The following is a 25,602-nucleotide window of genomic DNA, read 5'->3' as shown; positions in this document are numbered from 1 at the left end:
GGCCCTCTCCCGCGCGCCTCCCGAGACAATGTCAGGACTTGCAGAGCAAACGCGGCCTCGAGACTCTGCGGACCTCGTGCCGAGGGCCCCTGGCTGGGCCCGGGAAACCGTGGGAACTACGTTACCCATAATGCCCGGTGCCGCGTGCCCAGGATGCAGCCAATGAACGCGCAGAAACAGGGCGTTTCCGCTTGTGGACCAGAGCATCGGGGAGGGACTTCCGGCACCGCCGTCGCGGCAGTCACTTTGACCGCTCTCGCGCGCAGCGGCGATCTGAGTCCTTTAGGAGCGGGAAGGTGCGCCCGGGGTGATGGGAACGAGAAAGCGATAGGGGAGGGGTTGTCCCCACTGCACGGCAGCTGGCGTGAGGTCGACGGCGGTGGTTGACAACTGTGCACGGGTCCCGTCTCTGTCGCCGGCTTCTTATGACCCCCGCTCCGCCCACACAGTCCGATGGCCGGGGCCACGCCCGGAACCCTGCTCAGGTGAGCGCTCGTCCCCCGGGCCCTTCCCGCCCTCCCCCGACCCAGATCCTAAGGGCCCGAGGGCGGGGCGCCTGCTCGCGTCCCTGCCGCCCAGGGCCCGGTGTTTGGGACAGTGGGGAGATCATGGGTGGCGTCCCCATATCTGAAAGCCAGCGTGATGAAGTGCGAGAATGTTACAGGCAGAGGGACCGGTTTGCTGGGGCGATTGATCCAGGAGCAAATGCTCCTGGAGAGTGCCGGGTTTTAACTTAATTCTCAGGATGCTGGGAGGCATGGAAGGTTGTGAATAGAAGAGACACAGGATCTGAGTTAGGCTTTTCAAAGTTTTCTAAAAGTTGCTCAGAGTTAGAACAGACTGGAAAAGGGATGATAACACCGAGGCACAGGGAGGTTGAGTCCTTGTCCAAGGTCACACAGCTGTAAGAGTCAGCACTGGGGACCGAGGCTGAGAGATAATGCAGTCATCCCGGGTCACCTGGCTCCAGGGCTGGGCAGGGGTGCAGGGAGGCCTGAGCCTATGGAGCCCTGCAATGGTTACATCCCTCTGATGTCCCTCATCTTCTCACAGATTCCCATGACCAGAGAAGCACTTATGGACTGTGGGAAGGTGAGTGAAGGATATTCCGGGCCCTCAATGGTCCTGATCCCACCCTTTGTCTCTGGGATTGTGTCCTCTGACTCTTTGCCTGCCACTCTTCCACTCTTCTTGGTCCAGGAGACCCTGAAGAAACTCCAAGCCCAGGGTCATAAATCCAGGCTGGAAGTTATATGGAGAGTTTCCTATTGCTGGCACCCAATACAATGAGGTATAAAAGATTGTTCCAGACATAGGTATCAGAATATGTTCATGCTAGGAGGTGAGGATGAGTTTGTTCAGGGAACTGCAGTTCTCCCTTCTTATCATGAGAGAGAAAGGAGAACAGAGAACAGGTGGGAAGGGGTCAGGCGTGGAATGGCTCCATGAAAAGTTGGGTGTCTCTTCTGGAGGTGGTGGGAAACGTAGGTTTGGAACAGAGGGAGGTGATCTGACGCAGGTTTCATCAGGCTCCCTGTGGCTGCAGCCTGGAGAGGGAGAGCAGATGCTGTTGGAGTTGGGAGGCGATGGGAAGAACGGAAGAGGAAACTGCAATACTTCAGGTGAGAGTTGGTGGTTGTACCAGGGAGGTGGCTGTAGACGTGGGAGAGCGAGCTGGATTCTGGATCAGTTTTTTAATTAGGGCTGCCCAGAATTTCAGATTTTGCGAATGAGAGAGAGAGGAAGAGAGTTTCAGGGCTCAGCAGCTGGAAGGATGGAAACTCCATTAACCAGGATATTAAAGTTGGTAGTAAGATTAATTTTCACCGGGGACATCAGTTTTGTTTTTGGCTATCTTAAGACTTGGAGATGTTTCAAAGAAAAATGTGTGGAGAACAATTAGTAGATGGCCACACAGGTCTGGAACTCTGAGGAGGGGTTCAGTAGGGAGACATTCAGAAGGTGGTGGACAATAAAGGTATTGGCTGCCCAGCAAGGGGAAGGTAAGAGCCGTGATTGGGTGTCATGCCTGGGCATCTGGGTGGGGTGCTCGGCCTCATAAACATAGCTGAGGGAGAGAAATGGTTTTGGGAAGGTTGTGGGAGAGAGGACAATCTGTCAGGTGGCCAAGGCGTCCATAGGAAGCATAGACATAAGAGGAACGTGTCACAAGAGTAATTGAGACAAGATGACACCGAGGCCCAGACTAGGGTTTATTCATGCTATGGACTTACCAGGAATTTATTGTGTCCCTTGGTGTATCTTAGGTGTTTCAGTTAGGCTGGCAAATTAGCACAGGGTCCCAAGTCACCATCTAGGAGCATCACTGGGGCTGGGGTGGAAGACCTCCAGGGCTGGGCTCTGAAGGATGATGTGATGGAGAGGAAGGCAGTGGCTGATGAGGGAACTTCAAGTGCATCACAAGTGGAAGAGAGCCATGGGGTCCTGAGATCTGCAGGTGGTTCTTGGTAGCTGGGATTGAAGCAAGAACTAAGCAGGGAGGCCTTCAAGCAGGTTTTGTCCCCTCTGGCAGTGGGGACCATTGGAAGTCTGGGGTAGTACTGGATCCTGTTTGAATTTGCCAAATACCACCTGGATGCCATATGGGTAACATGTTGGGAGGACAGGGTGATGCTTCTGAGTAGGAGGGTAGAAGTGGCTACAGAGTGAGACTGAGAGAGAGGTATGGTAGAAACAGTTACATGAAGAGAGAATATGAACTGAAGGACCTAGGGCCATGACATTGAGGACATAAGGTGGAAGGGTGAGCCCACATTTGGTTGTGCCTCGAAGGCACAATCTGGGGGACCCACAGTCGCCTGACATGAGGACATATGCCCTAATGCCAGGCTCAGTGTTTAGATGGCGTCTCCCTGCCCACATGCCTGTTGTTGTTGTGGGCAGTCACAACGATCGTGATACCTTGAGAAGAGAGCAGGTATCTGGCTCCAGGGTGGGGCGTTGGAAGGAGGGTGAGCAGGGGATGTATGTCTGGGTGAAGAAACTTGGGAGTCCTAGAAAAGAAACTGATCAAGCAATGATCTATCCCCATCGTGGCAGGGCTGTGTGACCTTTGAGGACGTGGCCATTTACTTCTCCCAGGAGGAGTGGGGGCTCCTTGCTGAGGCTCAGAGACAGCTGTACCACGATGCGATGCTGGAGAACTTGGCACTGATAGCTTCATTGGGTAAGGCCTTCACACTCACCCCAGCGTCCTGGTTTTTGTCTTTCCTCTTTTACTTCACAGGAAGCTCTGCCCTTTCCACAGCTAGACCACGGGTTCTGCGCACGTCCCCATTTTCTTGGCATATGTGTCATCAGTGGTAGACCATAGCTGTGTGCGCACTGCCCTGAGAAGACCTAAGTCCTGTTGCTCCAAGCATTCGGGAATGGTCTGGGATTCGGGAGTCTTGCCGTCAGCCTAATGCACCTTACCTTGTTTGTCCTCTCCCTGGCAGGATGACTTGTCCGGATCCATGGCACCTTGTGTTCCGAGCTCTACATTACTGATTGAGTCAGTAATTTGAATATTGATGTTGGAGATGGGGTCCTTATGGATGGGACCACAACATTAAGGTTATAGTAATCCACCAGGAGGTACCCTTTAATTTTTCCAGATTCAAGAACAGGCACAATCAGGTTGCAGGAGAGAGAAGTAGTGAGGATAATCACCCTTTTATTTATTAGATTTTTTTAAAAGATTTTATTTATTTATTTGACAGAGAGAGACACAGCGAGAGAGGGAACACAAGCAGGGGGAGTGGGAGAGGGAGAAGCAGGCTTCCCGCGGAGCAGGGAGCCCAACGTGGGGCTCGATCCCAGGACTCTGGGATCATGACCTGAGCCGAAGGCAGACGCTTAACAGCTGAGCCACCCAGGTGCCCTGGTGTATGATCCTTTTAATGTGCTGTTGAATTTGGTTTACTAGTATTTTTTTGAGGATTTTTGCGTCTAGGTTCATCAGGGATATTGACCTATAATTTTCTTGTGTGGTAGTATCTTTACCTGGCTTTGGTCTGAGGGTAATGCTGGCCTTGTAAAATGAATTAAGATGTGTTCCCTCCTCTTCAGTTTTTTGGAAGAGTTTGAGGAGGAATGACATTAAATATTTCATAGAATTCATCAGTAAAGCCATCAAATCCTATGCTTTTCTTTTGGGGGAAGGTTTGGTTGTTTTTTGTTGTTTTTTTTTTAAGATTTTATTTATTTGGCAGAGAGGGCACAAGCAGAGGGAGAAGCAGGCAGAGGGAGAGGGAGAAGCAGGCTCCCCACGGAGCAGGGAACCTGATGTGGGGCTCGATCCCAGGACCCTGAGATCTTGACCTGAGCCGAAGGCAGACGCTTAACTGACTGAGCCACCCAGGCACCCTGTTTTTTGTTTTTTTTTGTTTTTTTTGTTTTTTTTTTTAAGATTTTACTTATTTATTTGAGAGAGAGAGAATGAGAGAGAGCACATGAGAGGGGGGAGGGTCAGAGGGAGAAGCAGACTCCCTGCCGAGCAGGGAGCCCGATGTGGGACTCGATCCAGGGACCCCAGGATCACGACCTGAGCTGAAGGCAGTCGCTTAACCAACTGAGCCACCCGGCGCCCCTGTTTTTTGTTTTTAAGGGGAAGTTTGTTTTTTTTTTAAAGGTTTTATTTATTTATTTGACAGAGACACAGCGAGAGAGGGAACACAAGCAAGGGAAGTGGGAGAGGGAGAAGCAGGCTTCCTGCCGAGCAGGGAGCCCAATGCGGGGCTTGATCCCAGGACCCTGGGATCATGACCTGAGCCAAAGGCAGACACTTAATGCCTGAGCCACCCAGGCGCCCCTAAGGGGAAGTTTTTGATTACTCACTCAAATGTCCTTACTCATTATTGATTTGTTCAGATTTCCTATTTCTTCATGGTTGTATGTTTCTAGGAATTTATCCCTTTCTTCTAGGTTATCCAGTTTGTTGATGTACAGAGGTTAACAGTAGTTTCTTATGATCCTTATATTACTGTGGTATCCATTATAATGTCTTCTCTTTCATTTCTAGTTTTATTTGAGTCTTTTTTTCCATAGTCTAAAGGTTTGTCAATTTTATCTTTAAAAAAACAAAACAAAACATCTTAGCTTTGATCTTTTCTATTGTTCTTCTAGACTTATTTATTTCCACTTTGACCTTTATTATTTCCGTCCTGCTGCTAACATCAGGCTTAGTTCTTTTCTAGTTCCTTAAGATGTGAAGGTAGAATGTTTACTTAGGATCTTTCATTTTTTCTTGATGTAGATATATATCTGCTATAGCCTTCCCTCTTAGAACTGCTTTTACTGGATCCCATAAATTTTGGTATATTGTTTATTTTCATTTATCTCAAGATATTTTTTGATTTCCCTTTTGATTTCATCTTTGACTCATTGGTTGTTCAAGAGTGTGTTCTTTAATTCCCACATATTTGTGAATTTTCCAATTATCCTCCTGTTATTAATTCCTACTTTTCATTGCATTTGGTCAAGAAAGATACTTATATGATTTCAGCTTTCTTAAATTTGTTAAGACTTGTTTTGTAGCCTACCGTATGATCTATCCTAGTTACTTTTCCCTGCATTCTTGAGTAGAATATGTATTCTGCTGCTGTTCAATGGAATGTTCTGTATATGTGTGTTAGCTCCCTTTGGTCTGTAGGGTTGTTCAGGTCGTTGTCTCCTCTACCATCAAGGTTTTAAAAGATGTGAAAACATCATATTATACAGATAGCTGAAAAAAAAGCATGATGAATACTCTCCCGCATAGTCAGCATGATTCATCAGTATTTCTCTTTTTTCAGTTTGTTGGCATGGGATGGAGGATGAAGAGGCACCTTTTGAACAGAGCGTTTCTGGAGAAGTTTTGTCACGGGTCAGGACTCCAAAGGCAGGTCCATCCAACCAGAAGACTCACCCCTGTGAGAAATGTGTCCCAATCCTGAAAGACATTTTGCACCAGGCTGATCTACCTGGGCAGAAACTATACTTGGATGGAGCATGTGCAAACCTACACCAGCTTCAGAAGCATTACACTGCAGAGCAAAGGGAGGTAGAGAGGGTCTCATCTGTAAAGAGCTGCATGTTCCATGTGTCAGGGAATCCCTTCACCTGTAGGAAGGTTGGAAAGGAGTTCCCGGCCACATGGAGCTTTCTCCAGCACCAGGTCATTTTCAACAGTGAGAAGCCAAACAAAATCACCAAGTGTGGGGAGGCCTTTCATAGTGGAAAAAGTCATTACAAATCACATGATGGGAAAGCCTCGAACCACAAATGGAGTCTTGTTTATCACCCAAGAGTCTCCACTAGAAAAAGGGTTTATGAGACCATCAAATATGGGAAAGCTTTTCGCTGCAAGTACTCACTTGTTCAGCTCCAAAGAGTCCACATTGGAGAAAGGCCTTACGAGTGCAGTGAATGTGGAAAATCTTTTAGGCAAAGAGCCACCCTCATTATACACCAGAGAGTTCACACTGGAGAAAAGCCTTATAAGTGTGGTGAATGTGGGAAATCCTTTAGTCGAAGCACCAGCCTTATTCAGCACTGCAGCATTCACACAGGAGCAAGGCCTCATGAGTGTGGCCAGTGTGGAAAATCCTTTAGGCAAAAATCTGTTCTCATTCAACACCAGGTAGTTCACACTGGAGAAAGGCCTTATGGATGCAGCAAGTGTGGCAAATCCTTTAGCCAACGCTCCAGCCTCAATCTCCACCGTAAATTTCACACCCTGGAGAGGGCCCGTGAATGCAGGAAATATGGGGAATCCCTCACTGCAACATCTGATGTTGTTTAGCATCAGGAAGTCCACACTTGAAAATAGGCTTAGATTTGAAGAAAACATGCTGTCTCCTTGTTCACTCTAATGGCACTAAATAGTTTGTGTGAGGGAGCCATGTGCCTGAAGTTGAACCTCGTACTTGCAAGCAACTGGAGGGGTGAAATTCCCCATGAGTGTATAGGCATGTGTGAGGTTTACAGGAGCTGCACTGCACATTCCAAACCACCCAGGACTCTTACCAGAGTTAGATCACTGCCAGTTTCTCTAGTAGAAGCCATCCCACTTCCATTACCTTGTATAGTGTTTCATTGGTCACCCCAATGTGCCTAAGGCAAGGCAGATGTTTGTGTTCTCTCCCGTTCCCTGGAGGAAATCTTGAGTAGTCTTTGCTCTTACAGTGATTTCCCTTTTCTGATTAAGTAGGAATATGACCCAGTTTGGGCTAAGAATAGGCTCTGCTGGAGGCTAGGAGGGAAGGCTTACCTTCTTCATGGAAATTGTTGGTTTCACCTAATACTTGTAGTTGATTTTTCCAGCCTTCAGGTCACCAACCAGTAACGATCTGCCTCATTGTTCTGGTTTGTGCAGCAATAAAGTTCTTATTGTTTAATCTATCTTTAGTCATGGGAGTTGTAGTCACTGTTTTGGGTGGAACACAGAATCGTGCTTGTGTAGGGGCCCCAACTTTGTGCAGCTCAGTGGGGACAATACAATGACAGAGAGTAGTTCTCATTCCAGTTTTGGCCTAATTTGCATTGCTGCACAAGACTAGGAACCAGTTCAGTGCTTCGTGGTCCTAATTTGTGGCCTAGATGCCTCCATCTATTGTGAGACCATAGGACACCCTAAGGAAGGGTCCCTTTTTTTGGCAAGCTCTGGTGCCTTTAGGAATGGCATGAATTTATTTTCTTGCTCCCAGAGGGTGTCACGTGATGCCCAGCACTATTGAGGGAAAGATTTTCACCAGGTTCTACAAAGGAGCAAAGTGTCCTGATGTTTATAATTCTGAAGACCGGTATCACTCGCCAGACTACAGGAGCCAGTTTCAACCATAAATGGTACTGACATCGTGGACGTAATACATAGGCCGGGGAGAGGCCTGCAGCAAACGAGATGAGATATGCCTCTTCTGAAAGCGCATCCATAAATCTTCCATTGACTGTGGTTGTGAGGAGTTACAGTACTTCCAGAGCTGTGTCTCTCCTGTAGCTGAAATCATTGTCAGAGCAAATAATCTGAAGATTTTGTGAATTCTCATTGTCTTCCTGGGCTGTTCACCTCAGTGGTCATCCATTGCCCTCAAGAAGGCAGAGAAATGAAGACAGAATGGAGATGATGTTGTCCCAGGATGTGGCTTTTGTGGTCCAGCCAGTGTTCGATTTGTCCCAGATTGGAACAGCTTCCATTGCTCACCAATTTTTCCTGCACAGATTCAGGGCTGCTCTTCCTCAGGAATAAGGAAAAATAGAGTGGAGTCAGTACTGGGTTGTTAAACCTGGTTTACAAAAAGTGGGTGATTCAGATTTTTTATTTTGAACTTTTTGGGGGGAGTTTATTGAGGCATAATTGACATGCAATAATCTACACATATTTAAGGTGAACAATTGAAAATTTTTGTTATACATTTAAACCCATAAAACCATCATTATCATGATGATGAACAACCATGATGTACCTCATGCTTTTTTATAATCTCTCCTTGTCTTTACCAGACCTACAGGGATCCAGTGATTTACTTTCTTTAAAAACTGTCTAGAATTTACATGAATTGAGTCATAAAGTGTGTACTCTTTTCTGATATTTTCCACACTGCATAATTATTTTGAGATTCCGCAATGTTTCTTATATGAATGTTTATTCTTCTTATTTTTGAGTAGTGTTTGTCAGTTTCTCTCATGTATATACTCCCATCCTAGTCAATTTCAGGTTGCCAAAATGATGTCACTGAACATGGATTTGGGAAGAAATATGCAGTAGCACAACACTGTATTCTATATCCACCATACAGATAACAGTAGTCATCAATGACCTCAGGAATATATATGAGTAAGACATAGTAAAAATTTGGAAGTGACAATTTTTGAGTATTTATTACATTTACTTTTTTTAAAGATTTTATTTAATTTGTGAGAGAGCACAAGCAGGGGGAGTGGCAGGCGGAGGGAGAAGCAGTCTCCACACTGAGCAAGGAGCCCGATGTGGGACTCGATCCCAGGATGCTGGGATCATGACCTGAGCCAAAGGCAGACACTTAGCCGACTGAGCCACCCAGGCATCCTTAATTACATTTACTTTAAAAAAATAGCTTTATTTGGGCGCCTGGGTGGCTCAGTCGTTAAGTGTCTGCCTTTGGCTCAGGTCATGATCCCAGGGTCCTGGGATCGAGCCCCACATCGGGCTCCCTGCTCAGCGGGAAGCCTGCTTCTCCCTCTCCCACTCCCCCTGCTTGTGTTCCCTCTCTTGCTGTCTCTCTCTCTCTGTTGAAAAATAAAATCTTAAAAAAAAATTAAAAAAACAGCTTTATTTAAGTACAATTGTCTTATAATATATTATGCATATTTAAAGTATACAACTTGTGTTTTGATACATGCTTACCCCCTGAAACCAAATGTTCTGCCCATTTTATTTTATTTATTTTTAAAGATTTTATTTATTCATTTGACAGAGAGAGACACAGCGAGAGAGGGAACACAAGCAGGGGGAGTGGGAGAGGGAGAAGCAGGCTTCCCGCTGAGTAAGGAGCCCGACGCGGGGCTCGATCCCAGGACCTTGGGATCATGACCTGAGCCGAAGGCAGACGCTTAACGACTGAGCCACCCAGGCGCCCCGTTCTGCCCATTTTAATGCATTCCTCCTAAATGATAGACATATTTGCCTTTTGCAATGAATATTTTCAGATATATACATAAAAGGAAATGTGTCATGAAGCCTTATGAGTCCAACCCTAGTCTTTCAACATTGATCAATTCTTGGCTGTTTTTGTTTCCTCTATCCCCACTCATATTACTAGATTATTTTACTTATAATCCAACATCTTGTTCAATGCCTAATCTCTTCAGAGTGCATTTCCAAAATGTAAGGACTCTTTTGTAATCCTAATAACTTTTTTAAACAAAATATTTGAAGTATCATAAGATATATTGTCAGTGCTCTGTTCTCTCAGTTTTCCTAAACTCTTCTTTAAGGCAATCAGATCCAAAATGGATATATATGACCTTTAGTAGATGTGTCTAGTCACTACTAACTTAAAACCACTTCATCGTCTAATTCTTAGACCATTTGTTGAAGTTGCTTAGTCATTTATCAGAATTTGCTGTTCTGGATTTGTCAGGAACTTCCTGAGCTTCAGAAAGAAACAGAAATCGAGATCCAGGAGGCACAGAGAGACTCCCAACAAAATCAACCCAAGGAGGTACACATCAAAATGCATAGTAATTAAAATGGCAAAAAGTAGTGATAAAGAAAAATTTTAAAACAACAAGAAAACAGTTTTATACAAGGAAAATCCCATAAGTCTATCAGCTGATTTTTTAGCAGAAGCTTTGCAGGCCAGAAGGGGTGGCATGATATATTTAAAGTACTGAAAGAAAAAACCTGAACCAAGAAGAGTCTACCAAACAAGGCTATCATTCAGAATGGAAGGACAGATAAAGAGTTTCCCAGACAAACAAAAGTTAAAGAAATTCATCACCACTAAACCAGCTTTACAAGAAATGTTAAAAGGGGTAGAAAGGAAAGAAGCAAAAGTAAGAAAAGTAGAAAGCACAAAAGCTATAAAATTAAGTATATCTATAAAAACCGTCAAGGGATTCACAAAATAAAAGGATGTAAAGTATGATACCATACACCTAAAACATGGGGGGGTGGTGAGTAAAAATTTAGTTTTTTTTTTTTTTAAAGATTTTATTTATTTAAATTTGAGAGAGAGAATGAGATAGAGAGAGCATGAGAGGGGGGAGGGTCAGAGGGAGAAGCAGACTCCCTGCTGAGCAGGGAGCCCGATGTGGGACTCGATCCCAGGACTCCAGGATCATGACCTGAGCCGAAGGCAGTCGCTTAACCAACTGAGCAACCCAGGCGCCCAAAATTTAGTGTTTTTAAATGGGTTCAAACTTAAATGACCATCAACTTAATTTAGACTGCTATATGCATAAGATGTTATATATAAAACTAATGGTAACCACAAATCAAATACTGGTAGTAGATATGCAAAAAGTAAAGAGAAAGGGATCCAAGTATATCACTAAAGAAAGCCAGCAAACAGGTGCCTGGGTGGCTCAGTAACTTAAGCGTCTGCCTTTGGCTCGGGTCATGATCTTGGGGTCCTGGGATCGAGCCCTGCATCGGGCTCCCTGCTCAGCGGAAGCCTGTTTCTCTCTCTCCCACTCCCCCTGCTTGTGTTCCCTCTCTCACTATCTCTCTCTCCCTGTCAAGTAATAAATAAAAATCTTAAAAAAAAAAAAAAAAAGCCAGCAAACCATGAGAGAAGAAAGGAACAGAGAAAAACAACAAAACAACTATAAAACAAATAACAAAATGGGAATAAGTACATACCTATCAATAATTACTTTGAATGTAAATGGATTAAATGTTCCAATCAAAAGTAGGGTGACAGAATGGATTAAAAAGTAAGAGCCCATCTATATGTTCCCTATAAGAGACTCTTCAGACCTAAAGACATCTGCAGATTGAAAGTGAAGGGATGAGGGGTGCCTGGGTGGCTCAGTCGGTTAAGTGTCTGCCTTCGGCTTGAGTCATGATCTTGGGGTTCTGGGATAGAGCCCCGCATCGGGCTCCCTGCTCCGCGGGGAGGCTGCTTCTCCATCTCCCATTCCCCCTGCTTGTGTTCCCTCTCTCTCTGACAAATAAATAAATAAATAATCTTAAAAAAAAAAAAAAAGAAAGTGAAGGGATGAAAAAGCATTTGCCATGCAAATGGAAGTGAAAATAAAGCCAGGTTAGCAACACTTAGACAAAATAGATTTTAGAATTATTGATGCAATAGTATTAACCATAACAAAAAATAATATCATATATTTTCTTGTAGACTGTCTTCATGACTCAGGAAAAAAGATATTTCTTCTCCTTGAAATTACTGTCTGTATTGTACTCTGCATCCCACCCTTTTCCACATTCTCCATTCATTTATTTGTCCTCCTCTTTGTCTATCAGACTTAAAGGCATTCCCTTGCACTGTGTCTGTCTGACCTTCGTGTCCTCTAAATACAAATATGATATTTAGTCTTGTCTATTTCACATCTGACTGCAGAGGCAGCTGCAGCCATCAAGCAAATGAATTGGCTTCACTGTCAAGTTGTGGCCTCTTCCCTCTAATCATCCTTCAGGCTAACTAGCCAGTCACTAAGTGCCCATATCCAACCTCAACTAAGATCCTGAGTCTGTTCCAAATGCCGTCCTAAATTCTCAATCCAATGTCTTCACTTGAATGTCTCAAATGCACCTTGAGCTCATATTCCAACAACCCTAATTTCAGTTAATAGTCTTGCCATCCAAACAAGTTCAAAACCCAGATTCAGCCTTTGGCCATAAAACTCTACACACAGTGCTGAGAAATTGTGACTGCCTCGAGTAAGTCTGCTCTGATGTAAGGGTGTCTCTCTTTTGTGATGAGTCCTAATGTTATTAGTGTTCTCTATCCAATACCATTCTCCATGCATCTTATACATTGTCAGCATGCAATGATCATCATTGGGTAGTTGATTATTTAATGTACTATTGAAACACATTTGTATCCTACTTCTACTCTATTTCTGCATTTATTAGCTAGAAATTCTAAAGAAGCATAAAGAATTTTCCATAATCTTCTATTCAGTTACCTTCTATTCAGTTACTTCTATTCAGTACCAAAAAGGGAAGAAAGAGCTTGATACCTTTGCTCTATTTAGCAATTTCCAGAATGATTATTTGGATCACTAACATCATCCTCAAACAACAACCATGTTTTTTGTTTTGTTTTTTTAGAGAGAGAGTGAGTAGGGGGAGGATGGTGGAGGGGCAGAGAGAGAGGATCAGGTGTTTTTTTTAAATATATTTATTTTAGAGAGAGCACGTGAGCTGGGGGAGAGGCAAAGGGAGAGGGAGAGAGAATCCTCAAGCTGACTCCCCGCTGAGTGTGGAGCCTGATGCAAGGCTCAATCTCAGAACCCTGAGATGATGACACCAGCTGAAACCAAGAGTTGGACACTCAAACCACTAAGCCACCCAGGTGCCCCAGAATGTTTATCTCAGGAATAAGATGCCCCCTTTGCACATGTGCTCAGACTGTGATCATAGTAGCTACTATCACGGCAGGAAAAAACATTTGTCAAGTGGCTCTTCTTTTCAGATAAGTCTAAGATTTTAAAATTAATTGTATCTGTCTTAGTTTGTTAGGGCTGCTATAAGGAAATACCATAGACCGAGTGGCTTATAAACAACAGAAATTTAATTTCTCACAGTTCTGGAGGTTGGAAGTCCAAGATCAAGGTGCTGGCACATTTGGTGTCTACTGAGAGCCCACTTTCTGGTTTACAGACAGCCCTCCTCTTACTGTGTCCTCACATGGTGGAAGGGGCAAGGAAACTCCCTAGGCTCTCTTTTATAAGGGTACTAATTCCATTTCTAAGGCAGAGCCCTCATGACCTAATCACCTCCCTAAGGTCCCATCTCTTAATACCATCACATTAGGCATTAGGTTTTCAACATATGAATTGAGGAGGACACAAACATTCAGCCCATAGCAGTATCTGTGTTAGGAAATTCAGTTAGAAATATACGGAGGAGGGGAGAAACAGGTGAGATTGCTGGGGTTGGAATACTGAGATGTATCCATGCAGGGAAGAATTTCTTTGCATGGGAAACAGGCAAAATGCTACATCATCTGCCCCTTCTGCTGCTTCTGCTGCTTCTTCTTTTTTTAGGGAGGTAGGGGCAGAGGGGAAGGGAGAGAGAGAATCTTAAGCAGGCTCCACGCCCAGTGCAGAACCCAATGTGGGGTTCAATCTCACAACCCTGAGACGATGACCTGAGCAGAAATCAAGAGTTGGATGCTTAACTGACTGAGCCACCCAGGCACCCCATCTGTTTCCTTCTGACATTTCCCTTGCCGTGACCCTAGCTGAATTCTTTCTTCCTTGTCCCTTGACTGCACATACCAAAGCCCACAAAAATGACTGAAGCTTTGATCAACATATAGTTGAAGAGCAATAATATTTGTTGGTTGCCAACTACGGAAAGCATGCATTTCATGACTAACATTGCAGTGTGTACATTCAGGTTTTTCTTTGGATTCCTGTTCTGCTGAATGGAATCTATAATATATTGCCTTAGTTTAAGGGAATAATTTTTAATAGAAAGGGCAGAATAAATATAAAGACACTTGGATAATAATAATCTTAAAATTATAATTTATGTCAAACTTCTCATTTTAGGTAAATTAAATCTATCTTATTTATTCCACATAAAATTTGAAGGAACTTCATAAACTTATTTAAAATCTTACAGAAAACAAATTTTTCACTATTCTCTACCTGTTTCAGGGACACACAACATTTTCCTCTCCAATATCCCAGTAATGGCTTGTGTGAAGTCTTTTCTCTCTTGACCCTGAGCCAACTCACAAAGTTGACTCTAAAGCTTCAGTCTATTTGAAGAGCAACAAGATAATGTTTATTAGTTTGAAGCTCTGAGTGAAGGTACTTTGTACCTAAGTGACACTATGATATAACATTATGATATCTTGTGTTACTCCTTCATACAGTGAATGCAGGAATAAGTCCCCCTTGTGGAGTCTTTAAGCAACACTACAACAAGGCTGTGTAAATTATACTCTCAGTGGCATATGAAATTAAAGGATTCATTACATTCACAGCTCCTAGAAGACGGCTACCCCATACAAGAGGCCAGATGGGAGGCCAGATGGAGCCAGGGAACTGGATGGAGCCCACAGACAGAGTAAGGACCCGTAGGCAAGTGTCATTATTGGGAGTCAAGGTGGGTGCACAGACAAATGACGTGAGAGAATTTCATTAATACACTGGAATGTCACTAGATCACAGGGAAGGACAAAAAAAGGAATTTGTATAGGGGACTAACCTTGTTATCACACTGGTATACCCGGTCACGTGGATGGGGTGCTCACAGCCGGTTTGTAGGATGTTGAGGCAGCAGGAAAATGTGGTTTTAAAAATTTACAATACAGGGGCACCTGGGTGGCTCAGTCCTTAAGCGTCTGCCTTCTGCTCAGGTGGGACCCAGCTCCCCATCCCGCTCCCTGCTCAGCGGGAAGCCTGCTTCTCCCTCTCCTACTCCCCCTGCTTGTGTTCCCTCTCTCGCTGTGTCTCTCTGTGTCAAATAAATAAATAGAATCTTTAAAAAAAAATTTATGGGCGCCTGGGTGGCTCAGTCGTTAAGCGTCTGCCTTCGGCTCAGGTCATGATCCCAGGGTCCTGGGATCGAGCCCCGCATCGGGCTCCCTGCTCCGCGGGAAGCCCGCTTCTCCCTCTCCCACTCCCCCTGCTTGTGTTCCCTCTCTCGCTGTGTCTCTCTGTCAAATAAATAAATAAATAAATAATCTTAAAAATAAATAAATAAATAAATAAATAAATAAATAAAAATTTTACAATACAGCTTGCTCCATTAGAAACTTCTAAAATAAAAAGATACAGAAAACGCACTTTGGGAAATTTCGGTGCGTCCCCTGTAGGAGTACCCGATGCTGCCCCCTTCTTCTTTGGAGCCTCTGTACACCCTTTCCCAGTGTCCCTGTCCTGGACGCTGGGTCCTTGGCTCCTAGAAAGAGCAGAGGATTCCTCGTTGGGCCGGAGGCAGGACAAAAACTACATTACCCAGAAGGCTGTGCCGCACGAAGGGGCGTTGCTGGGCCCCCGCTGGCGGGGGCGGGACTTCCGGTGTCGCGGGTGGGCGTATGCTGTGACGTGACGGGTGGGTGCGTGCGGGTGAGCTCCCGGTGGCTCGTCGGGCCGGAGCGGGGAACGGAGGCGAGGGGCTTCGCCCGCATCTCCGTGGAACCTGGGCGACGGCCGGCTAAGCCCGCGGGAGCCCCGCGGCGGCCTCGTGCGGCCCTGCTGTCCCCGCGGCCCGATGGCGCCGCCCGTGGACCCGGCGCAGGTGAGTGGGCGTGCGGGGCGGCAGTGCCCTGTGACCCTGCGCCTCGCCGCACCCCTGCCGCTGTCTCTCGGCGCTCGGGGTGCGTCCCTCTCGGCTCCGGAAGGCAGGTCGGGGGCTGCGTGGGGTAGCGCCCATTCCTGGCAACCGGTGGGATGCTGTGTGGAAGGGTCAGGAGTGGCTTCTACACCCCCCTCCCCGCCCCCCGCCCCCCGCCCCACACCGTGTGTCCCGACCCGCAGTCCCAAGACCCCCCTGTGGGTTCCGGCCGCGCCCCTTCCCGAGGCCGTGACCTTGAGCGAGTCCCCCCGCTGCGCTGGACTTGCGTGTTCTCGGGTGTAAAACAGAGGAGTACTGACAGTTCCTCGTCCTGGGTTGAGGGAACTAGAGGGGTCTGTGGGTGGTGTGTGTCCCCGGTGTCCAGCAGGTCCCGGGAGCATCGCTCTGGGAGCTCCGTCCTCGGAGATGCCTCCTGAGCCTGTTGGTCTGGCTCAGCACGGCGGGAGTCTGGCCCTGCCCCGTCCTGGCCTCTGGCCTTTAAAGCTAAGGGCTGGGGTGGAGGAGAGGCAGTAGGTTTTTGGACTTGTTGCTGTGCTAGGGCAGAAAAGGCGGAAGGGCAGGCTGGCAGCCAGGAAGGCCAAGGATTTATCTTTCCGTTGACAGCAAATGGAACTGACTTTCCCCTGACGGTAGTGGATCTATTTTCTTGTTTAAGACATTCCGTTAGGTTTGAAACGTGAGTCCATTCAAACGGTCAGTGATGATAGTGTTCAGGAGTGTTGGTGTCCCTTTGGACACAAACGCACAAGGGGGTCCGGGTAAGTCCCCAGCAGTCACCTCGAGTACCCTCTTCATAGCCTTGATCATTGTCAGCACTCGTCTGACTCCCATCCACATGGCTCCCTCCCTCACTTTATTTCAGACCCACTCCAGTGTGCCAGCCTGAAAGACGGCCTCCATGTTGCCCCATGTAAAGTGGACTACAAGTCGTCTCCTTGCTCTGTTTTCTTGTCTTTGGAATCTTTAGGGCCCTCTGACATTGTCTTGCTGATTTTAGTTGCTTGTTTAGGATCTGTTTCCAGCCCTGGATCGTGAGCGCCTGTTGCTGCCCTATGCCAAGACCTAGAACGGCCTAGGCTTGTAAAAGGTACTCAATAAATGGTTGAATGAGTGAATGGGTCTCCCCCTCAGGGGCTCCCATCATACTTGTATTAAATGCACACAGCCTTCACCGTGGCCCTCAGGGCCCTGCTCCGTCTGCCCCTGAGACTTACCTCAGTGCTCCCTTTCCCTTCTTCCCTTGCTCACTGCACCCAGCTGGGTGGTACTGAACTTGTCAAACTCCTTCCCATTCTGCAGCCTTTGCCCTTGCACTTCCATCCCAGGCCCTGTCCCCAGGTCCCTGCAGGGCTGTCTGTCCGTATTCCTCCTGTGTATCCATGCCACCGCTTAGAATAGCCTTTCCTGGCTGTTTTATTTCTAGTTAAGGTGCCCCTGGCCCCCACCTGCCTATTTTCTGGTAATTCTGTCATCTTTTGCTGGGTGTTCAGATCCTGTCTCTGCTCCTTAAATGTGATATTGTGGGCAACTTTCTAGAGCTGCCTGAGCCTCAGGCTGCTGGAGGTAATGGTGGCATTGACCTCATGGGCTGTGGGAGGATTAGTAAAAGTCACAAAATACATTGAACACATTCCAGGCCAGGCACTCCACTGTTTTCCATGTGAACATTTTCTCTTTACTTATCAGAACTGCCTGGTGAAGTAGGAAGGATTATTGTACTGATGTGGAAATCAAGGCTTAGAGAAATGATGGGATGTCCGCCCCATGGTCACAGCTGGCAAGTGTCAGATTCAAGAGTCTTAATTTGGTCCCTGGGAGTCTGGCTCCAGAATAGGGGATTTTTAATCACTTTATCTCAGTGTGTGAAGCCCTCAGCTGGGGCGGCCACATGGGGAGCACCAAGGAGACTCGGCTGCTATTGCTGCAGTTCTCATTGTTGGAATTATCATCATGATCATTTTCCCTGTTCCTCTGATGTCCCAGGTCACCTGTTGTCTGCCCCCACCATCCTCATGGGAATGCTGCTGTCTGTCATCTCCAGCGGCTTCCCAGGGGAGGTTCTTCTCTCAGCCATAATTGCATTATGTCCAAAGGCTGCATCTCTCTCCCCCTTGAGCCCAGCACAGAGCTCTGCCCTCAGGAGACCTCAGTGATGCAGGCCTGGGTCTCTCTACATCTTGACCAGAGACTGAGTTACAGGGTTCTGACCCCATCCAACAGCACAAGGCCAACATCATTACCTCTGTTTGACTTTCCAGGTTTTGGTTACCTTCAAGGATGTGGCTGTGACCTTCACCCAGGAAGAGTGGGGACAGCTGGACCTGGACCAGAGGGCCCTGTACCAGGAAGTGATGCTGGAGACTTGTGGGCTTCTGGTCTCACTGGGTAAGGGCTCACCTCTCATCCCTGTGGGGTAACCCAGCCTTCTTGATTCCTGGCTGATCAAGAAGGTCACAGCAGCTATCTTCCCTCTTCCCTGAAGACCCTGCAGTTTTCTGGTTCCTTCTCTTCCTACCTGGTCTCCCTCCATCAGGTCTCTGTCAGGGATCATTGGAATAGAAACATCCTCCTTCTGAACACAAACCCTCACCCCAATACCCAGCATGCTCAAGCTGCCGTCTGACCTCCATATTCCAGACTGCATAGGAGCCTGGTTGGGTCAGGCGTCCAGGGCCCAGTTAGCAGGGCTGTGAGTGATGGGCTGTTCTCAGGAGAGAGGGTGAGTCAGGCAGATCCCCATATGGCATTTGTCATCAGTGCCCCCTGTGGGATCTTCCTAAACAACATAGTAGCTATAAAAAGACCCCTGGTGTCTCCATGATCATCACCTGTTCTTCTGAGGCCTGGGTCACAGTCCTCCACTGAGGTAGGAGATGCTTTAGAAAGTGCACAGGAATGGCACAAAATGCCAGAGGTAGACACCTTGAGAAAGCCAGTCCTTTAACCTCCTCGGTCTGGAAGGCTGACTGGTGTCAAGAGAAAGTCTCAGAAGAGTGCTGAGTATTTCATGTGCCCTAATTGTGGGTAATTTTTCTCTTCAACAGAAGGGACAGCTTGTAGCTCACAGTCCTGAACTATCTACATGAACTTGCTAGGGCTCTGATGGCATTACTTTGATCTCGTTGTTGTGTTTTGATGGTAACCTGCCATTTGTGGAGAGTGAACTTGACTTTGCTCATTTACCAGAGCAAAACAGAGTTCCCTTTTAGAACAAAATACGTAACAAAAATTAAAAGTGGGGCCGCTTAAAGACAAGCCATCAGTGACAATGGCACCGTGTGTGTGAGAATGCAGACCGTTCACTCTGAGTTCAGGTGGGAAGGCAGACGTCAATTCTTAGATGAATTGTGATGAGTCATACATAGAAATATTAGGGGACCTTAGGAGTATGTAGCCAGGTGGTCATAATCCATCATGGGTGCTTCAAAAAAGGCATCTCAGGAAGTGACATTGGAACTGAGCCTTGAAGCTTGGAGGGGAGGTGGAGGAGGGGTTCCAGGTGGAGGAACCAGTACAAGAAGAGGCCCTGAGGTGAGAGGGGGCTCAACTCCTGGCAGAGCCAAAGGAACGTCTGGTTCACCTTTTCTCCTGCCCCTCCCTGAGCTCCGGGCCAGGCATGTAGGACACATCAGTGACTGTTACCGAGACTTGTCCGAATGAGTCCTGGGCTGAGGATCAGAATCTGCTAGTTGATAGACTTCAGTGGGTCCTGGTGCCTTAGTCCTTGAAATTCTGTACAGAACCCACCTGTCTCTGTTGAGCTGTGTCTGGCTGCACGAAACAAAAAAGCAAGCTGGAAACCAGCTTCCCCTGAAGGAAATCTCCTATCTCACCTAATGAGAAGCCCCAGGGTGGGGCTGGCCCCCAGCTTGAAGGTTGCAGCCACCTAGTTCTATCCTCAGGGATGTGAAGGTTCTCTCTGCTCCTCTCCCTGGACCAGGCATCTCCCTGTTCCTCAGGCTGGCTCCCTTTTGGGCCTGTGGGGTGCTGCAGCCAGGACTGAGGAAGCAGCCCCCTTGTTCAACCTCCCCTCACATTGGAATAAAGGCTTTGTCTTCAGCTCAGGTTACCTGCCTCTCTCAGATTACCAGTGATCAGAGATGCCATTCACCAGTTTCTTCCCTGGCAGTTTTTAGTTCTCTCTGGAAGAGAGAATTCCCTAGGGAGAGCCCAGAAATACTGTTGGCTAGGCCTCACCTCAAGCAGTTTTGTTTCTTTTGGTTTGAGGTTGGAATCAAGCATCCCTAAGTGGTTCTGAAGTACAGGGTGTTTGAGAACAGTGACTTAGATTAATTACAGAATCCCTTCTGGAAGGAGGGGCTCCCCTTCCCAGGGTCTCATGGCTGTGTGTGAAAGTGGTGTGCCCCTGAGTAGGATTGGCTTCTGTCGATGAGGTTCAAGGACACTGATGTTGTCTGGACAGACAGCACCACCCTCTATGGCAGTTGCAGCCCAAGAATGGGATTTGTGCAGTTGGTGGTTTCCAGGTCATAGGTCAGCATTTTCTCCACAGCTTCATTCAGTTCTTGTCCCTGCCATGAAGTCCCAGAGGGGATGGAGATACTGCTTTCTTCTAATACACCATGACCTATTTCTTTCTCCATCAACAGGGCATCCGGTTCCCAAACCAGAGTTGACCCATCTACTGGAGCACGGGCAGGAGCTATGGACAGGAAAGAGAGGCCTCTCACGTAGCACCTGCTCAGGTAGGAGGGGACAGCTGGTCAGGTGGAGTCGTGGGAGCCTTCAGCATGCAAGGAACCAGTGCCTCTGAACTTCTCTGTGAAACTCTTAGTGACCTCTTGGTCACATTCATGGAGAACATGAATGAGATGGAGTCTCCTAGTCTCTCAGATGAGGAAATCATGCTTTGAAGAAAAAAGTAGCCTGTTCAAGATCACTCACTTGGTAGAGGCAGGACTGGACCAATGGCTTTCTGGCTCCAGAGCCCTCTTAACCACGACATGATGCCTCCCAGCAGAGCAGAAGCTTGTCTTTTATACCATTTGTCCCTGAGTGTCCCTCCATCCCTCTTCTTCAGTCTTAATTCTCTTCCTTTTATGGTGATCCCACTTCATTGTTGGCTTCACCAGGCATCTGGGGCCCTTTCTTCCTTTAATTGTTCAGCACTCTCCAAGAGTGACTCTACTCATGCTTGCTCCTCCCATTCCAACCCAGTGCTCCCTTCCTCTTTCTCTCTCTGGCAATTCTGATTCTCCATTAGGACCTAGCTCATGGGACACTTCTGGGAAGATGACCTCTTTTTCATCCCAGTCCTGTTCGGTGCCACTTCTGTGTACTCTCTTAACACCAAGAGACATCAATTCTTGAAGCAAATACCCCACAGACAGTGTTATGTCCTCCCTCCTCTCCTCTGGACTGTGAGGAGGGGTCTCCACTCCAGATCCTCGGTTCCCTGGTCCAGCCTGTCCTCTGGATTTTCCCTTTAATGGTGTCAAGGATACAAGGACCAGAGACAGTCATTGGAAACCCAGGATACAGAGCTGTGGAACACAGCAATCCCAGGGTACTGTTTCATCCTCACTTTCCCACTGAAGTGTTGAATTTGTTTCTTCTGTATTGGCTTCTCTGCAGGTGACAATGCAAAACTTCAGACCAGGGACCCAAGCACTTCTCAGCTGGTTTTGTCTGAGGGAGCCTTGCTCCAGGGAAGCCTGACTCAGGGATCTTCAAGGGACTCCAGGTTGGCGCACGCCAGGGATTGGGAAGGGCTTTTGGAAATGCAGAAAGGTCAATTGAAGCCTGGGACAGATGCTCAAAAGGAGACCCATCGTGGGAGAATGAGCCTTGAAGATGACGGTTTGGGGACAGATGATAGTCTGCACTCTCAGGGACACGTTCTCCGTGAATGTGACCCACAGGGACCAGGTAAAGGCCACATGATTCATGCAGGGAATAATCTCTACAAATGCAAGCAGTGTGGGAAAGGTTTTAACCGGAAGTGGTACCTTGTTCGACATCAGCGGGTTCACACTGGAATGAAGCCCTATGAATGCAATGCATGTGGGAAAGCCTTTAGCCAGAGCTCAACCCTTATTCGGCACTACCTCATTCACACCGGGGAGAAACCATACAAGTGCATGGAGTGTGGGAAGGCCTTCAAACGCAGGTCCTACCTCATGCAGCACCATCCGATTCACACTGGAGAGAAGCCCTACGAGTGTAGTCAGTGTCGAAAGGCCTTCACCCACCGCTCTACTTTTATTCGGCATAACAGGACCCACACCGGAGAAAAACCCTTTGAGTGCAAAGAATGTGAGAAATCATTCAGCAACAGAGCACACCTGATTCAGCACTACATCATCCACACTGGAGAAAAGCCCTACGACTGCATGGAGTGTGGGAAGGCCTTCAGATGCAGCTCAGAACTCATGCAGCACCAGCGGATTCACACTGGGGAGAAGCCCTATGAGTGTGCCCAGTGTGGGAAAGCCTTTCATCGGAGCACGTACCTCATTCAGCACTCCATCATCCACACGGGGGAGACGCCATACAAGTGTCTGGAGTGTGGGAAGGCCTTCAAACGCAGGTCACACCTCCTGCAGCACCAGCGGGTTCACACTTGAGCGAAGCCCTCTCAGTGCCGTGAATGGAGAAAGGCCTTCACCCACTGCTCCTGCTCCTCTTTTGTCCTTCATAAGGGGATCCACACTGGAGGAAGAAAAACAAAAACCAAAACCCTTTCAGTGTGAAGAATTTTTGTTGGCTCTTCAAACACATGAGTAGTCACACTGGAGATGAGGCCTGTGATGCAGTGAACACGAGAAAGCCTCCAGCCACTGCTCTGCCCCCACTCATCATTGGATTCATACCGGAGAGAATTTCGAGAAGGCAGGTCACCCATGGGTCCACCTCTGTCAACATCAGAGAAAGCCCTGGGGAAACACATTCTGAATGCAACTACTGAGGAATCTTTAGCCAGAAGAAGACTCTTACTTACCATCTGAGAATTCGTAATGATCAGGAACCACATCAATGTCATTGCTGTGAGAAAACCTGTGGACAGGTCAGCGCTTACTGTTATGTCAAGAGTCAGATGGAATGGGACACAGCGTGGGCCTTAATGTGCCCATGAGAAGCATGTGGGAGACGGACAGTGGGTACTGTGCACTTACAAAGACCTCCGGCCACCGATCTGCTCCTTGGTTGACACTTAGAAAGCCATCTTAGCATTATTTTTAAAAGAAGAATAAAAAGAAGGGGATGGAAACCTAGACTCTAAACTGAAAAAACAAATGTCTTCACAAACTCTTTCAGATTTCCCTGCCAAACCTATTAGTTTTTCATCAGTTTTATTATTTTGGTGGGGGGAATGTTTGAGAGAAAGGGTCTCAGCCCTTTGTTTTTATGTGTGTTCACTGCTGTCCTGTGTCCGGAAGCTTGGACAGTGAGGATAGCTCTACAGACGTTTGCTGGAAGCCTTGTTCCACATCTCTACCCACAAGGAGCATCATTCTTTGTGAGAAATATGAAGGCTGAGTCATGAGATACTTGAACTTAGAAGAAGTTAGAATTCTGAAAATAACATCACATGCCACTTGCTTCTGATGTTGTCTGAAGGATCTGCATACAACAGCCACATTAAAACATGCTCCCTCCAGACTGTTTAAGGCTTTGATATTTTTAAGTAAAACTCCTTGTTTGTGTGGTTTTTGAATGCCTGATGTTCTCCCTCACTTTTTGATTCCATTCTGCTCTTTTGTTTTCTGTATTTTTCCCCTGATGGTATGGGTGTGGCCTTCTCAGTTGGGGCCTAATTCCTTCCTATTCTTGGGGTTTCACAGGTTAATCCCATGTAGAGGACTGTGTATTCTCAAGTCCCCCTCCACAGCTTTCTAGGGGTTGAATTACTGCTAAAACCAGTGAAATAAAACACTCTGCTGAGGTAAATTCATGATAAGCCCAGAAAAACAAACACAGTATTCTCATTGTCTGATCTTACAAATGGTTGTGTGAAGTTTTGTTTCAAAATAAAGTGCCAGCCCGTGGCCGCGCCTCCTGGGGCCCCTGCCGGCCGAGTGCGGCGAGCCCTCCCGATGGCAGGCTGCGAGGAGGTGAGCATGTCCGGCTTGGAGGAGTTCCGCCGGGCCGTGGAGCAGCACCATGACAAGACCATCTTCGCCTACTTCACTGGCTCTAAGGACGCTGGGGGGAAGAGCTGCTGCCCTGACTGCGTGCGGGCTGAACCGGTCGTATGAGAGGGGCTGAAGCGTATTAGTGAAGGATGTGTGTTCATCTACTGCCAAGTGGGAGAAAAACCTGATCGGAAAGATCCAAATAATGACTTCAGAAGAAACCTGGAAGTGACGGCAGTGCCTACACTACTTAAGTATGGAACACCTCAAAACTGGTGGCATCTCGGTGTCTTCAGGCCAACCTCGTGCCGATGCTGTTCTCTGAAGATTAAGATTTGATGGTGGCAATTGTGTCTGGATTTCCTGATTTCCTCTTAGTATAAAGGCAATTGCATACTTGCTTTGAATTCATGTTAGCAATAAATAAACGATGATGTAAATAAATAAATAAATGAAGTGCCAGGGATTTGAACAGGAGATTCTGGTTGTGTACATGTGGGTGTCGGGTTTGTGTGGGCCTCACAGTTGCCACCATGGACTTACCATGCCCTGTGTGCCCGCATTGGCTGTGGTCATTTTACATTCATCCTGTGGACTTCCCTTCAAGACTAGTTTTCAAGGTACACAAGATAATGTTAATGGGTTAAAAATGTACAGAAAAATAGAAAGTGATCATTTCCTCACTTGGAGCTTTCCTCAGCGCCTTTTAAAAGACTACACGTTCACATTTTCATAGTGGGCATGCGCCTTTTTTGTGGTGCACATAGTACGACTGCACTTCTTGATGAGTTAATAAGAGCTTTTGTTTGGATAGTGTGCATAGTTTCCTGTCCTTCAGAAAGGAGAGTTGACTCAAATCCCCCTGCCCTCTTCTGTCCTCTCTCTGGAGGGTGTATCGTAGCTGTGGTCGTACTTGTGACTGAGCCTTGAGTTCAAGAGAGTTGGAGAAACCCCCTCTGGAAGCATCTTGGTTTTTATCAAAGGTTCTCCTTTGCATGCCTGGGATGCTGACCCCAGTTTGTCCCAAGGCAGGAGTGATGCATTTTCCACTAGATGAAGGACATCGGAGGATTTGTTCCCTCAACTTCAAGGTTTTTCCATACAGTCTTAATATGTTCAGTGCCAGGTCCTACTATACACTTGCTGCTGTGCTCAGCAGGGTTCTCCTGAGACCTCCATCCTTCATCTACATGACCACTTAGTGTGTTCTGGGCACACTGTGAGGAGTGGGGCACCTGGGTGACTGAGATGGGAATCCTGTCCTTGAGCAGGGAGGGAGTTTAATGCCTAGTGTAGGTGAGCAGAGTACACTGAAATCTAAAAAGGAAATTGAGCACATCGCTTTGTTGGATTCTTAATCACCTTGAAAATTTTGTCTCCAAAATAGGATTCTTCTCCATTCTTGAGTGCACTCAGGGTACTGAGCCTGAAGGGAGGGTGGTAGTGAATTAGTAAAGTTAGGATAAGTAGCAGAGTGGATTCTTACAAATGTCACAAAAGGTGACATTTAGTGCTCCAAAAAATCATTTATTGTATATCTTATGTGAGTCT

General features: G+C 46.9%; 2 protein-coding genes and 1 pseudogene across 8 annotated transcripts in view; 2 read left to right on the top strand and 1 right to left on the bottom strand.

Moving 5' to 3' along the window:
- Positions 1-213: 213 nt before the first annotated feature.
- LOC118535574 (zinc finger protein 550-like) lies at positions 214-24,523 on the top strand. 5 transcript variants are annotated; one of them, XM_036091938.2, is made up of 5 exons: positions 214-485; positions 1,054-1,092; positions 1,547-1,622; positions 3,061-3,187; positions 5,796-8,433. In XM_036091938.2, the coding sequence occupies exons 3-5, from the start codon at positions 1,587-1,589 to the stop codon at positions 6,782-6,784; spliced, it is 1,152 nt and encodes a 383-aa protein (XP_035947831.2). In that variant the 5' UTR covers positions 214-485; positions 1,054-1,092; positions 1,547-1,586; the 3' UTR covers positions 6,785-8,433. The 5 variants fall into 5 exon arrangements, with proteins under 5 accessions (XP_035947831.2, XP_035947832.2, XP_035947829.2 ...); XM_036091939.2 differs by having other exon boundaries at positions 1,520-1,622; XM_036091936.2 differs by lacking the exon at positions 1,547-1,622.
- Positions 8,087-25,602, bottom strand: part of LOC118535578 (zinc finger protein 586-like) — a 56,750-nt gene continuing 39,234 nt past the window's right edge. For 2 of the 3 annotated variants that reach the window (XR_004917244.2, XR_013444240.1), the window contains 2 exons: positions 22,429-22,627; positions 8,087-8,216 (listed from right to left, as the gene is read on the bottom strand). The gene's annotated coding sequence lies outside the window, so the exon portion shown is untranslated. Of the gene's footprint in view, positions 8,217-22,428; positions 22,628-25,602 lie in introns of those variants that run through there. The other variant, XM_078063053.1, reaches the window with a different exon arrangement.
- LOC118535589 (thioredoxin domain-containing protein 17 pseudogene) lies at positions 24,013-24,523 on the top strand (annotated as a pseudogene).

Source organism: Halichoerus grypus, chromosome 15 (assembly GCF_964656455.1).
Source record: "Halichoerus grypus chromosome 15, mHalGry1.hap1.1, whole genome shotgun sequence".
Taxonomy (NCBI): domain Eukaryota; kingdom Metazoa; phylum Chordata; class Mammalia; order Carnivora; family Phocidae; genus Halichoerus; species Halichoerus grypus.
The sequence above is the reverse complement of the archived record's forward strand: the minus strand, read 5'-3'. Positions and strand labels throughout refer to the sequence as shown.

What these genes read in the sequence shown, in the direction of transcription:
- LOC118535574 (XM_078063065.1), top strand. Translation starts at nt 15,872, where the DNA reads ATGGCGCCGCCCGTGGACCCGGCGCAG. An exon ending in TGGGCTTCTGGTCTCACTGG is followed by an intron (nt 18,341 to 20,565) that starts GTAAGGGCTCAC and finishes CTCCATCAACAG; the next exon opens with GGCATCCGGTTCCCAAACCA. An exon ending in CTCACGTAGCACCTGCTCAG is followed by an intron (nt 20,662 to 21,550) that starts GTAGGAGGGGAC and finishes GCTTCTCTGCAG; the next exon opens with GTGACAATGCAAAACTTCAG.